The sequence below is a fragment of the Brienomyrus brachyistius genome, chromosome 18, assembly GCF_023856365.1.
Source record: "Brienomyrus brachyistius isolate T26 chromosome 18, BBRACH_0.4, whole genome shotgun sequence".
NCBI lineage: Eukaryota > Metazoa > Chordata > Actinopteri > Osteoglossiformes > Mormyridae > Brienomyrus > Brienomyrus brachyistius.
Genome location: NC_064550.1, coordinates 12,203,975 through 12,218,971, shown reverse-complemented (window position 1 = coordinate 12,218,971; position 14,997 = coordinate 12,203,975). Strand labels below are relative to the sequence as shown.

General features: G+C 43.8%; 1 protein-coding gene, 1 long non-coding RNA gene and 1 other non-coding gene across 5 annotated transcripts; 2 read left to right on the top strand and 1 right to left on the bottom strand.

Annotated features, from left to right (window-relative positions):
• The first annotated feature begins 5,170 nt into the window (after positions 1-5,170).
• LOC125713090 (uncharacterized) lies at positions 5,171-6,100 on the top strand. Its single transcript, XR_007383468.1, has 2 exons — positions 5,171-5,372; positions 5,677-6,100. It is a non-coding gene; the product is annotated as an uncharacterized LOC125713090 (long non-coding RNA).
• A 636-nt stretch (positions 6,101-6,736) lies between these two features.
• abhd11 (abhydrolase domain containing 11) lies at positions 6,737-12,736 on the top strand. Of its 3 annotated transcripts, none has more exons than XM_048983903.1 (6): positions 6,737-7,145; positions 8,976-9,111; positions 9,391-9,564; positions 10,413-10,583; positions 10,744-10,925; positions 11,061-12,736. In XM_048983903.1, the coding sequence occupies exons 1-6, from the start codon at positions 7,003-7,005 to the stop codon at positions 11,194-11,196; spliced, it is 942 nt and encodes a 313-aa protein (XP_048839860.1). In that variant the 5' UTR covers positions 6,737-7,002; the 3' UTR covers positions 11,197-12,736. The 3 variants fall into 3 exon arrangements, with proteins under 3 accessions (XP_048839860.1, XP_048839861.1, XP_048839862.1); XM_048983904.1 differs by lacking the exon at positions 6,737-7,145 and adding an exon at positions 7,929-8,282; XM_048983905.1 differs by lacking the exon at positions 6,737-7,145 and having other exon boundaries at positions 8,974-9,111; positions 9,387-9,564.
• Positions 12,737-14,556: 1,820 nt separating this feature from the next.
• trnat-agu (transfer RNA threonine (anticodon AGU)) lies at positions 14,557-14,630 on the bottom strand. Its single transcript has one exon. It is a non-coding gene; the product is annotated as a tRNA-Thr (tRNA).
• Positions 14,631-14,997: the final 367 nt, after the last annotated feature.

The window sequence follows — 14,997 nt, the reverse complement described above, 5'->3', positions numbered from 1 at the left end:
TTATCCTCCAACAAATTCCTCAGATAACCACTTTTCTCGACGCGCCAGGAAATGTGACTGGCCATTCTGCAGGGCAAATTAAGGCCCATAGGTTACTTTTCAAGTTATACCATTTAGGTTAAAGTTTGCCCATAACAACAATATAGATGCAAATATAGATGCTGAGACCTGCTTTTCAATTAGCAAGGCCCAGGATTAGTTGTATATGCACATATCATCGTTGTCCAATGAAAAGATCCTTTATTTCAGGAGTATAACAAAACATTTTTCTCAAAAACTACTTCACAAAATAAACCTAAAGCAACGCAATGAGACACCCTTAGCACAATAAATAGAAACTAATCTGTACACATCCACCAGTGAATGGCTTAATCTTTTAGACAGATTTCCGTGGATTGTTGTCAGTGAGACAAATGTCAGTGTCAACAAGATACAAATTAATCTTGCTTTATATTCACAGTTAAGAATGATGCTAGTTAGCTAGCCATCTAGCTATCAACATTAAATTGTTAATATTAGCGATGATCCATACAAATGGCCATCATGACTACATGAGTAGATTTACTGGGGTCAATAAAAAAACAACAAGGAATATTTGTAGTGCAAACAACCCAGAAACAGATGAACTGAATTGACATAATGCATGTGACCTTTCCCTAGACTCATTTGCATTAGAGCATCTCTGGGTTAAATTACATGGTATTCACCTATTGCTGCTGTCCTATTGCTCCTCATCACTGCTTTGGCATACAAATATGATGCAAATAAATGTCAGCTTCCACCCTAACAATATCAACACTCACATTTTGAGGAACATCATACTGTGAAAATCTTCAAAAGGAACTAATTTGTGTAAAAACAGAACTGGAAAAGAACTTCACAGCCTGTTTGAAACACCATTTGTTTCCCCTTCCTGAAAAGAGCATAAATGTTACTGAGTAATTCTCCGTCGTATTCTTCGGCGAACGTCCCTCATGCTGTATGTCACATGACCAGGTCCCCAACGCTCCATCACCAACCTCCCTTGCCTGCTGGACCAGTACCAGTTAGACTCTGCCCACACACATCCCTGCTACGTGATTACATTTTCATTGGCCGACTCACTCAAGAACCCACACCCCACACAGCTGCTTCATCAATCACACCCCACCCCCCTCCAGTCCCACGGCATTCACAGGTCTTGGTAAGTTAGCATTTACTCACACTAGGCATGTTTGACCCCCAAAGCCTAGTTTATCTGACAAGCGTGATCAGTCCATACGATGCTCGGGAGTGGTACAATGAACCACCACCGCCTGGTGAGATGGGCCCCAGCACGGTTCAGTGGGACTTGGGCGTGGTGCGCCTCTAGTGTGATCACTAACTGTGCTCGAATATGGAACAGAGACATGACACCAATGATGCTAGTGCCTCACGAATGCACACATGCAAGGGTGTAACTTTGGCTGGAGGGAGAGTTGAGGTCTCCACCCATTACGGGGGAAACATGATTATTGGGGAGGGTCGTATTAGCTGGTTTTGATTTATTAGAGGGGCTACAACCCCCCCCCCATCCTCCCTGTAATTTACGCCCATGCACACTACACATGACCAGGACCCGGAAGGAGCAAACCGGGTAGGCTGTACAGATTGGGCAGTGACAAAAAGTATTGGCGATTTTGCTCCTTTCCTTTTGTTTACACTGAACACCACCTTTCAACCCATTCAATTTAGATATAACACTTTGTATTGTTGGTTGTACACAGCAGCACCACTATAGAGCCCCATGAAAGCATATCATACTGGTCCCCCAGCCCAGACCAATCCAAATATGTTCCAAATTTTAGGGCCCCTGTCCAGGGACGGATTATGGGTTGTGTGGGCCCCTGGGCAAAATGTTCGCGAAGGCCCCCCCCCCCCCCCCCCACCACCAGCACCACCACCACAACCACCACAATTCAAGGGCCCTTGGCAGCCAAACGCCCTCCCTATAGGGTCAGGGGCCCTTGTAGGCAGAGGATCAAAGAATGTAGGCCCTCTAAAATAGACAAACGAAAATACATTGTTGATAAGCGTTGAAAATTGTTTTGGGCTAGGGGCCCCATGCACTCCCAGGGCCCCTGGACAGCGGCCCCGCTGGCCCGGTCCGTAATCCGTCCTTGCCCCTGTCACTCAGGGGCTCCGGGAATCATACTAATTTTACTTTATGGCACCTCTGGCTATTCATACAGGGCTTATAACACCTGGGTAACAACCACTGTGTGTAAACTGTCTGTGAAGTAGGATATATTGTGATCATTGTATGTATTCAATGGGCCTCCACTCCACATCAGCTGCTGGTGTTAACATTTAGGCTTTAAAGAATTTACTGATGGAAGCATGATTATGATACGGGTGCAAAGATCTAGAGCAGGACCTAGAGTAGCTGCCTGGCAAAGCAACTGGGAGTTTCCAGTATGAGGTTTGGTTCTTTGTGGAAGTGAAATGCTTATGCAAACAGCTGCTGGTACATTCTTTGGCAAGGAGTCCATTGGAGGGAGTTGTACCCAGTAATAGGGGTGAGAATGATGATCTCAAATTTAACAAGATAAATCAAGGAGCAGAGCTGGAGATGCAGCAAATACCTGGTGCAAAACCAAAGGAGTTTGCGGGCTATTTTGTAACATTTTTTTGTTATTACTATACATACTCAAAATGGTGATTTTCAAGTATGTAAGTAAGATTTCCCATCATATGGAATGGAATCTGTAGCCTAACTGCCAGAGATCGTCAACCTGTCCATACAAACAAACATACAGACAAAACTGCCAGTGGCAGTGCCTATTTCGATTGAGAATAATGATAAAAAACAATACGTAGACTACATTTTAAAACACTATGTCTGTGGTAGGGGCGGCATGGTGGCGCAGTGGTTAGCACTGTTTCCTCACACCTCTGGGTCCCAGGTTCGAGTCTCCGCCTGGGTCACATGTGTGTGGAGTTTGCATGTTCTCCCCATGTCATCGTGGGGTTTCCTCCGGGTACTCCAGTTTCCCCCCACAGTCCAAAAACATGCTGAGGCTAATTGGAGTTACTAAATTGCCCATAGGTGTGCATGTGTGAGTGAATGGTGTGTGAATGTGCCCTGCGATGGGCTGCCCCCCCCCCCCCCCCCCCGTCCTGGGTTGTTCCCTACCTCGGGCCCATTGCTTCCGGGATAGGCTCCGGACCCCCTACGACCCAATAGGATAAGCGGTTTGGAAAATGGATGGATGGATGGATGTCTGTGGTAAAAATTACATTTTGATTTGCTATGCCGTTGACCACTGCTAACCGCCAATAACCTTTTCATCATACTTATAAACACCTTCCGACACCGTTGTCCTGGGTGCCTGTCCAGACGAGAGTCATCAACTAAACCAGGACTTTTCCAGCTTCCTCCAGTTTATTCAGCTCCTTCTCCAGTATGACCCCCCACTGCCTGCACATTTCCCTCACCCAATATTAGGGCAGGTCTATAAAGATTCCAAGCAAACAGCATCATTTCACATAAATCTGGCAATGTCCTGCTAAAAAGCATGAAGTCAAAGTCCTTGCTGAGTAACGGGCTCAGCCTCCCTACCGTCACGCTGAGACAGCCGTCCAAAATGGTTATTCTTGAGATTTTGCTGTGTTCCGTTGTGATGCGTGTACCTGCCAACGCACGTTGTATTACTTTGGTTCGGAGTGCTGTATTTTTAGCAGCTCATATTGGAAAGTCTTAATGCAGACTCAGAAATGAGAAAATATGGCAGGTTCTTCTGCATTATGCAGAGCCAAGTTTCTCTTGCCTGAACGTACATTATGTATCCATCCAGAGCAAAGCTTCTGTCACCGTTATATCCGACAATCATTATTCCATTTGTGTTTTCTGTTGCCATGTGCAATAGCTCTGCTATTATAGTTCATTCTGTCATCCAGAAGAGTCTCATTAAAACAATGTTGGTGCTTATGGGAGTCAAGGAAATCAGAACAGGAAAAAGAGCCTGAACTTGATTCTGGAACGTACAGGGAGCCAGTGAAGGGACATTAATATTAGCATAATGTATGTGTGCCTAGGAGTATTAGTTAAAAAACATTCTGTATAATTTGGAGACGATTTATAAGAGAATAAGAAACACCAAAATAAAGGGCATTGCAGTAATCAAGCCTAGAGCCTGTACCTTATAAAAGCATGAATAGCTTTCTTATGATCAGAGCGATTTAAGAAAGGTTTAATATTAGATAAGAGGCGGAGTTGAAATAAGGTTGTCTTAACCACCGGATTTATCTTTGTATCAGATGTTACACTATTGTCGAACATCACCCCAAGATTCCTCACTACTTGGTTAAATACTTGATATGAAAAGCTGGTGTTGGCTATATCTCCAAAACCAATAAAATCGCTTTTTCCTTCATTGAGATGGAAGAAATTCTGTGAAAGCCACAGTTTAACCTCTGTGATGCAATCAAGCAGTTGAGTTTGTGATTTTGTGCATTCTAGTTTCATGGGTAGATAGATCTGGAGGTCATCAGCATAACGATGAAAAATGAGATTATGCTTGTGTATTACAGAGCCAGGTGGAAGTACTGTCAGAAAAAAGAGAACTGGTTTGTACCTTTGCTTGTTACTGGGGCTGTATCCTCAGCTGTAGGTACTTGTACCTTTTGAGGTACAGAAATGGATTATGGGGAACATTCTTGTACCATTGATGGTACATTAATGTTGTTTGAACCTTGGGGATGTTCCTCAGAGTCCATTTCTGTACCTTAAAAGGTACAATTATCTACAGCTGTCAGTGTTGGGCATTTCAGGTACAGAAACTACCAATATTTTGTTTCTACCAACCAGATGACTATAAAAAGTCATCCAGTACTCAAGTGGTTGGTAGAAACAAAATCTTGGTCTGGATTTGTACTTTCTGGATCTGAAATAACCCAGCTCTGACAGCTATGGGGTGTGATTGGCAGACCCTTGAGGGTACAGCCCCAGTGACAAGCAAAGGTACAAGTTGTCACCCTTTTTTCTGACATTGAAGGAGAATCTCCAAGTTCAAGGAGTTTCCATTCTGTACTCCATGGACTCAATCCCTGCTACCCCCCCCCCCCCATCAAAACCTTTGCCCTGGAGCTAAAAAGAAAAAACCTAGAATACGTCAGGAAATTGAATCCCTTCTCTCCCATAGTGACTGCAGTGAAACCAGGGTCATGTGACCGATACTGGTGCCGACGTGGGTGGGAGGCTCCTGCTGCCTAGCACCTGTGCACCTCACTGGTTAGCTGGACACCCTCACTGCTTCTGAAAGAGCAGCCATTATGCTCGGCATTGAAATAAAGGCGTAACGCAAGCAGCCGACATGGCTGGGGTGCATTTCCTTGCGGCTCGTTTTAAAGAGGTATGTTTTCATTACGACGAGCAAACATCACAATGAATTACATGTCTCTTGTTGCTCATTTTAAATGTTGAGGTTTGAGAGGAAAAGTGGTGTAAGTGTGCAGAGGTGGGGGTCGACTGTGAAGAAGTTGCACAGCTCTTTACCTAAGTAGCCCCCTGGTATTTATCTAATGATTTGCTCTCAGGCGTCTTGCAGCCAAACCAAACACAACTGTGGATGACTGTTCGTGAAGAGGGGAATTATGAACAAACACGTCATTTATGTCTGGGGGAGTGTCCTGTGAGCTAACCCGATTTCCTCTTAGAAACCTGAGCCCCCCCACACTCCGTGACAGCTGCTAATACGGGAAAAGCTACGAAGACAAGCACTGCGGTTTCCAGAGGTGATCTCCCTGCCTGTTATACAGCCATGGAGATGCTACAGACTGAGGTCGGTTTCCTGCAGCCCCCAACATGGGCACGTTGCCTTTGTAGACAGGAGGTTTCTGTGTAGGAGGATCTCTTAGGTCCCTCCAACAATGGATCGATTCTCCTTCCCCACTCAGAGCCTGCAGTTTCACAAAAGCACATACTGAAAACATCTGGGTTTCCCAACTGAAATATTTCAAGCCGACTCCCTTTAAGAAGAAAAAAAAAAGTAAGATCTATAAAAAGCAGACCGCACAGCCTGGAGATAATTCCTCAATTTGCTGGATCACGTGTGAAACAGAATAAACAGATTAACGCAGAGCCTAAGTGTGGAAGTTACTGCAACTAGTCAAGCGGCAGTTCAAAATTGGTGCTGAATGAAAGTACCCCGAGTTTCTTGCAAATAATTATGTTAAGCTGACAGTTTATCAACTGATCAAGTGCCAGAATTTGTTAGATACAAACCTTCCTGGAAAAAAAAATAAAAGATAATACTTTGAGCTGTGAAATGTTCCTCGCATTCAGGTTCTCCAAGACAAGCAAAACTGGAAGGCAATATGTGTGATGTTTAGTTATTCACAGTGTGTCTTATGTTAATTCCAGTTTTGGGTCTTCAGACAGTGCACACGACCTTATATCTGCCTCCTGTTATTCCTGAAGGAGGGGGTAGCTGTTTTGTTTTGGAAGCTATTATTTTATTTTGTTTTTATCCCAAGCAGGCCACGTCATACATTTCTTTTCTTTTTACACATTCTTAAAAAACTTGACCTAATCTTACTAGAACCAGTCCACGTTCTTAATAACTATACTAACGTGAAATGCCAAATTTCATTCCAAATAATATCACTTTAAATAAGTGATAATGACCTTGAGAAGAGCTTGCTTAATGAAAGGATCCAAATCGGGGGGGGGGGGGGGGGGGTTTCTGTATTTGCTTTTTATGCTGTAACACTTTTCGGTAAAATCCGGACATTCGTTTACGCGAAAACCCGCAGGGTTGGGTCATTATGCTCTCGTTGTGTTGCATATTGTGGGTTCAAATAGCAGCCAATGCACATGAATTATAACCCTCTACTATAGGTCACTTTGAATAAAATCGTCAGATAAATGCAAACTGCTGGATAGGTGAAAGAGCTGAAAAGTGTCTTACTGGGATTTTTTTTTGGGGGGGGGGGGGAGCGCCTTCACCCTTTGCGAGCCACCTCCAGATTCGCAGCCTTCCCATGGTTACGGACTGCCACACTGCTGCTTTTCTTAGGGCAACTGACAGAGACAAAGGGAGGGTCTATTACGCCGTGAATCGGAGCTCTCCGGCTGCAGTAGCAGCGTGTGACATTCGGCGAGGCCAGCACACAATACACTGGAGGTAAATCAGCCTTAATAGCTGCGCCACTGTGGCTGGAAACAGCCACTGAAAACAGACTGGGGAAGTACCCAACTGTCTAAGCCTGATAAAATCAATCACAGAACAGAACAGCAGGACTCTGTTCACCGTCGGGAGGAAAATAGGTACTTCTCACAAACCCCACCTTGCTCTCCCAGGTGAGACCCACACACACAGGTGACACATAAGATTTGAAGTCCTCTCATAATCAATCCATTTTCAAGCGCTTATCTTGGCCAGTCACTGCGGGGATGACGACCAAAAGTAACAGCGTCAGTCTATAAACCAACGTAAGGCTGGGAATTTCTTTAATAAGATAAACTAGGGATATAGTTAAGATCTATTAAGCAGTATTACAGTAATCCGAACATAATAAGTTATAATGCAGCCGTCTTCTGTGATCGTGTTCTCGGTTTTAGAGCTTTTCAAAATATCCTTTGAAATTTATATGCTAAAACAAACTCTACGTTTGATCATAGCCGTCATTATTCCTGTAACACTTGCGCCACCTTTCGGTAGCATGAAAAATAAAATTTTAAATATAATATAATATAATAAAATTAATATAATATAATATAATAATATAAAATATATTTGATATATTAAAAGTTTGACTGCCAATATTTAGCTAGCTTGTAGGAACCCTAAAATAATAGAATAAATTGCAAACGTTATACGTGAGTAGAAGATGAGGTGAGATAGAAAATCAATCAATATAAAAACCACATAGAAAACTCAAAAGAAAAAAAAACCTCAAATTTAAAATAAATTTCGCATGTTTAAGTTAACCGAACACGGAGCGCGAGATGCGTGTGACGTCGAAGAGACGCTATGATGCGTGACGCACGCCATTGCCCTGCCCTCCCAGCTCGTTCGGTGCAGCGGTGTTTTGCGTCCCTGCCTGAATTATCAGAAAAGCGTACAGTGGACATTTTTAGGGTACACGTGTGGTGCTAGGAGAGCCAGCTGCACAGCCGTGACACCCTGCGCGACCATGAGCCTTTTCTGCCGCCTCCTCCGTGGAGCGTTCGTTTGCGAACGGCGTACTGGAACTCGGGCTTTTTGTTGCGGGTCTCCTCTACTGGACCAGGGGCGTCGTGACAGCGCCGGTCCGGCCAGGTGTGTGTCCTTAACACGTCCTTAACATGCATTTAAGATCATAACTCGTTTCTAACACGCTATTACTGTGTCCAACACTCCCGGTGCTAATGGAAGGGATGATATGTGACGTGAGTGAAATACAATTTCCCCGATTCATTCTTGCATTAAAAGTGTCACGACTGAAGTATAATTTGTAATTTTGCAGTAGTAACAGATTTCATTGAACTGTCCTTTCATTGAACTGCACACTGTATTAGATATTGTAAAATAAACTCTTGTATTAATAACAAGATAAATATTTATTGCACTGGGTATTATGTTAATTTTTTAAATCTATTTGAAGTAATTGGTGCCCCCAGGTCAAAGTCACCAGTAAACAGATCAAAGTCACCAGTAAACAGTTGTGGGTGGCCCAGACTTCTGGCTGATTTTAAGCCAGTGGGACACACTGTTGTGTTATGTGTTGTTTTATGTTCTTTTTCTCTGCTTTAACAGCTCTTGAGACTTTTCGAATCATCACTGGATTATTATTATTATTAATAATAATAATAATAATAATAATCATTAATAATGCAGTTAATTTAAACAATACTCAAACCGTCTCAAAGTACCTCACAAAAGCAACTGCACTGTGATCTATACAATCAACCGGCAGTTAAAGTCTATTTTCATGTGATTTTGAAATGATTAAAAATGTCCTTTTTTTTTTAGCCCAGTAAATCTGACATATGACGTTTTTGATGGGAAAGGTACCGACCCCCCGCTCGTGTTCCTGCATGGGCTGTTTGGAAGTAAATCCAATTTCCACTCCATAGCAAAATCCCTGGTTCAACGGACAGGGAGGAAGGTAGGACCAGGCCCCGTCTGTTCCCCGAGTGGGTAAAGTCCATGAGATGGGGCTTTTCAACACGTCTGCTCTGCTACCACAGCCCCCCCTGCTGGTGTATCTGTTTTTTGATCTGCATTATGCATGGACGTGCAGTATGTCTGCTGCAAAACAAAATCTGTCCACCTTGCAGTCATTTCACATGGACGTTTTTTTTTTTTTTTTGTGTGAATGCTGCCTGTGAACGTTTTGTCAATCCGGCTTGTCTGCTAGTGTCCTAATTCTCCTTTGTCCAGTCAGGTGCTGACCATAGATGCTCGAAACCATGGAAACAGCACACACAGCCCCGTGCTGACCTATGAGGCAATGACCAATGATCTTCAGCATCTTCTCGGCCAGCTGCACATAACAAAGTGTGTCCTGATTGGACACAGCATGGGAGGCAAGGTGGCCATGACAACAGCCCTAACACAAGTAAACAAATCCCCCAGTGCAAACTGCATGCCTGAGCCACAGCAGCTGAGGAATTTACAGTAAAATCCCGTTATAGTGGACTCGCTCATAATGGAATATCGTCTATAACAGACGAGGTCTGCTCATCCCGGCCATATGCCTTTAAGAACATGCAGGACAAACAATTTGGTCCCCAGCTTTTAGCTGTAGTTTTGTTCGGCTATAACGGACATGCAGGCTCCGCCTATAAGGCGCGCAGCATGCTGATGATATCCAGCGCAGATACGTAGTCGGGATTATTAATAGTCACGCATCTGGTCAGGTAAAGTTGGATTACTACATGTACAGTATAATAATCTACAGCACAAGTGTGTCTGCTGGGGTGTGGCATGAGTAAATGGTGTCCTGTAGTTGTGTTCTGGGCATATAGCAACTCTGGGTATAACGGACTTTGGATATAATGGACTGTTTTGATTGGTCCCTTGAAGTCCGTTATAATGAGATTTTACTGTAATACCAAAAGGTTCCAGATTCAGATCTCATCTAGAGTCTTGCTGTTGTATCCATGATAGAAGCACCAGACCCTAGGATCCCAAGTCTCTGTACTTATGGACAACAGAACATCATGTCTTCATTTGTTAATCATGCTAGAAAAATATGTCACCTCATCTAGTGTTTCAGCTTCTAGGTTCTATTAAACCTGCAGGATTCAAGCCCCCTTGGGCTGGGGTCATGAATTCAGCAAAACATCCAACTTCATAATGGGGTGAAAGGTCAGAGTGTTGGCATTTTAGCTTTGTCTGAAGGCATTTCACGAAGTAGGTAGCAAAGTGTGCCGATGCACAGCTAACGTTCTGGCCCAAACCCAGTCAGATCTGGTGGAGCGGCTGGTGGTGGTGGACATCAGCCCTGCTCGGTCCGCTACTCGGACCAACTTCCACAACTACATCCAGGCCATGAAGGATGTGAAGATCTCCAGCGACCTCCCACGCTCTACTGCACGTCGACTGGCCGAGGACCAGCTCCGTGAACTTGTCAAGGTTGGTTTGGGGGTCATTGCCGTAGTAACATTCTCTGTTCCTTCTGCTGCACTGATCCACTTCTTCATGGCAGATGCACTCGTCAAGCAACGTGGTGCCGTCGAACACAGTAATTATGATAGCGTTTCTTATCCTTTCTTATTTACGGTTTCTGTGGCAGGAACGGTCAGTCAGACAGTTCCTGCTGACCAACTTGGTGGAGCAGAACGGCCACTATGCATGGAGGGTCAACCTGGAGGCCATTTCCAACCACATGGAAGACATCCTGAGCTTCCCAGAGTTCAACGCCACATACCACGGGCCAACTCTCTTCCTTGGTGGGACCAGCTCTGCCTATATCAGGTAAAACACCTATGGCTAAACAGACATGCATTGAGTTTGTTCATGCTCCTTGAATATCTTTCTCAAACATTCAATGAGAGTGCCTGGCCTATCCCTTGCGTTCATGCTGAGCTCCTCGTTTGCCCACCTCTGCAGCTCTGAGGATTATCCAGAAATCCAGCGTCTGTTTCCTGCAGCTGAGATCCAGTACATCCCAGATGCCAGCCACTGGATCCATGCCGACAAGCCCTTGGATTTCATCAGCTCTCTCATCACCTTCCTCCAGTCTTAGCCCTGCTCCATACTGGCAGTCGAGTGGCAAGTCCAAGAGCTCACTTTGTGCAGACTTAGCTTCGACTTTGTTGGCAGTTGGTAGATGGGGCCGAACAGCTCCAACGTGTTCCTCCTGTAGGCCTAGCCCCGCCCCCCTGCTGGCAGTTGGAAGGCGGAAATTAACCCGTTGACTGTGCGAATGCTCGTGTAAACGACTACCATATTTATGTTCATGGATATTTATATAGATATACATAGACATATCCTGCAAAATTGTAATTGTAGTTGAATAGTTCTTTCTGTGTCATTTTAATGATTGAACCATATTTACACGTTTATTGGAAGAGTAATAGGGCATATTGCCACCCACTTTGTCTCTACATTCCACACAATAGATAGCGCAACAATACAGACCTATTACCTATGCAGTTGGGGTGGGGGTCTTCTGGTCCTCTCATCTGTTGACTTGAATGGCATTTTACATTTCAAGATGCATTCTTTGATTAGTGTGAAAACTCTAACCTCAAGGGCAGAGTTCCTGCAGCTTTTATGATGAAATACAGATCAATAATTAATTGACGTGTTCCTCTTAACTTTAGTGTTAGGTGATGTAATCAGATCGATTTCTTTTAAACGTTTACTAGCGTTGTTCTTTCTGCACTGTCATAGTTGTGGTTTAATCTTTCTAGTGTGCTGTGAGTGACTGTCAAGACTGCCTGCTCCACACTGTCCACTTGGGTGTCACGTGCAGATGTATAAACGTGGCTTGTTTGCATTTAACTTCTCTTTTAGGTGACAACACGTCTACACGTGTGAGCCGCGTTTAGCTCGTCAAGCTGTTCATGTCCCAGTTCTCCTTCAATGCACTGCTGTTGGTTTTGTGCCGTTTATCGCTAAGCTCCACGCAACTTGCTCTATATCATGTACCGTGAAAGTAAGCAATTGCAGCAGAGCTGCTTTTATATCGTGTGCGAGGTTGGAACGTCTTCACGTTTTGTTGAAATTTGGGCTGTTGTATGTGTTTGATGGGTTTTTTTGGGGAGAAATGCACATTGAGGGTTGAGTCTTTCTTTCACTGGGTTGGCTTGGGATCTCCAGCCACCTGGAGCAAAGCAGAGAAAGAACAAGTGTCATTATTATGTCTTTGTGGAATATGGCGACAGTGGACAGTCAGGTAGTGTGAGCACAAGGTGCAGTTTGGTGATGTATCTTTATGGAGTTTTATTTAATTGACCGTAATGGTTTAGATTAGGGGGGGCGGTGTGTATGCAGGCTTTTGGGGTAACCTTTAGGTCAGCTGCTCAAATCTAGGTGTGCAAACTCTTCAGCCAATCAGTCCTCTAATTAATAATGTAATTAGAAAGTTGCAGCGAAAACCGGCATACACAGATTGCCTATCCCTTGTTTAGATACTCCAGCAGACACTGCAGATATACTCCACATTCTTAGGAAGCATGCATTGTCAAGTAAAAATACATACGTTGTTTTGTATGAATGATGACGTCCTCAGTGTACTGTCATAAAGACAAAATGGTATTTAAATAAAGATTCATATTCTATCTGTATGTTAAGATCTTTGGGGCCCTGTAAGTAGATTAGAATAAATGATTAGAAGATGAATCATTAGGGCAAACTGCTCTTTTGCTTCATACATAATAATTATATCCAGGCTACCCTCCTGCTCAATGAAATGATACAGCCAGGCACTGCAATTATAATCTTGGTGACAGAGAACAACGTAGCCATCTTCTTGAGCAGTTTTACTAGTCTTGTCCTCAGGGAACCATAGACAATCCACGTTTTTGCTCCCTTCACCGTGAGCTGGGGGGGAGCAAAAACGTGGACCATCTATGGGTCCCCAAGGACCATGTTGGGAAGCACTGATCTGGAAGGCTCCTGTTGCACTTTGGGTAACAGTCTCACCGTTGGACAGATCAGGGATGAATTACAACATAAACCTGAATGGCACAGTCAAACACAGAACCTTTATTCTGAGGGTGCAACACAGTCTGGGCTTGTGGTCTGTAAAGTGAGTCTGAAAGACAGAAATTCTCCACTAAAAACAAACCCACAAATAGACCAACAAGCCTTCTGTCCTGAGAGGTGAACCAGAAAGTGGCTTTAGTGGCTAATCCAGGTTTGTTGACTTCACAGAAATGTGGGATTCTCAGTTCCAGATTATGTTCTAAATCAGTTACTACGAAGCGAACCTGCCCTCGTGTTCAAGTGAGAAATAAAACGGATTCGCAGTAGGAGTTAATTGTGAGAACACAGGGAGAACCTGCCGATAGTGCTAAGTCATCAAAAAAAGGCATCTTTCCTTGAGGATCCAGGCAACATGGAAAATCAAATTAATTGCAGAACTTCATGCTTGGACAATGTTGTGGATTTGCAGCGCCGTCATCATCATTATTAGTCATTCATATGAACACCATGGGGTATGTCGCAATGACAACACGCAGCTCAGTTCAAGGTTAAACTAAGGCCTTGATAATCATGTTATCTGGAATATTTCTCTCCCCATGGGTCTGAGGGAGCAGTGTTACTCGTTCCCCTTGGATATAGCCTATTTATTAAGCTTTAATTACATTGGTGTGTTATATTTCATTTCATGTTATTTAAACTGATCACAATTTACGTAAGTTTAAACTCATACATATTGTATATACCATTATATGTCATACATACAGTGCTGATTAAATTTAGCCAAACCATAAAATATACCACAAATGGCAACAAGCACTAGATATGTATTTGAAATATGACACCACAAGAATGACACCACAAGAGCCCTTCTCTGTTGACTACAGTACTTAGGTTCTTCCATTCCAGAAATTTACCGCTACCTTAACCACATTGGTCACGCGAATAATAAAATAACGTTTGACTCCTAAAATCTTTAATCGTTATTTCATCGCGCTGTGTACACATGCAATGAAACTTGCAACCTGAGCCCACAGCTCCGACATCAGCCTCGGGTCCCGGAGGAGTTGCTTCTTTGGGGGGAGAGAAGCAGGATCCCCTTTGTAGTTGACGGTTCCTGTTGGTTTTCTGGGTGTTTACCGGAGCTTGTGCTTTCAGCCATGTCTTACGAGACTGATGTATTACACCGAATAGGACAGATTGAAGCGACGTCACGATCACGCAAAGCTTTGCGTCGATTTTAAACTTTAAAACGTTGCAAATGTTAGTCGATTAATCGCGAGCCATATGCGCCCGACGACGGTCAGAGATACCAGTTCGATACTGGAGCGGTCACATCGGAATCGTCAGTCTTTGAACTGGTCTGTGGCGGTCCATTCAAAGTTAGCCTGTAGTATAGCTAGTATTCAGTTTTTCAGCCATGTCGCCAACTAATCCAGTGATTTAAAAATGCCTGAGGCACCGCTGGGATTCGAACCCAGGATCTCCTGTTTACTAGACAGGCGCTTTAACCAACTAAGCCACGGCACCTCTGCTGGCCAGCTTAGAGTAGTGTTACCCCTATCAGGTTAATGGAGCAGTGTGCAGGGGTTGTCGGTTCCAGTCCCAGGAGGAGGCACTGACCCAGTAGGTAAGCCTCACAAGTGCAAATATCACTGAAAAGGGTGTTGAGTGAAAATATCATTGGAGAAAAATTTGTTCTGCATTATGTTATTCTGCCCACAGCATTAGATACTGGTACTGTTTGTAACAGTTCTATGGAGCAGTAAACTCAATGTTTTGGGCCTTATGCAGCTTTCTGTTATTATTTTCTTACTTGGCTGAGATTTTCATCCGGACCTGAAATGCAGACAGAGCAGTCTGTGCACCGCATGCTAATGACAGGACTTGCCAGGCT

Bases quoted from the DNA above. Each gene is read 5' to 3' on its own strand.
- abhd11 (XM_048983903.1), top strand. From the start codon at position 7,003: ATGGTTACGGACTGCCACACTGCTGCTTTTCTTAGGGCAACTGACAGA. The intron at 9,112-9,390 runs GTAGGACCAGGC...TTGTCCAGTCAG, and splicing joins TTCAACGGACAGGGAGGAAG to GTGCTGACCATAGATGCTCG. The intron at 10,926-11,060 runs GTAAAACACCTA...CCACCTCTGCAG, and splicing joins ACCAGCTCTGCCTATATCAG to CTCTGAGGATTATCCAGAAA.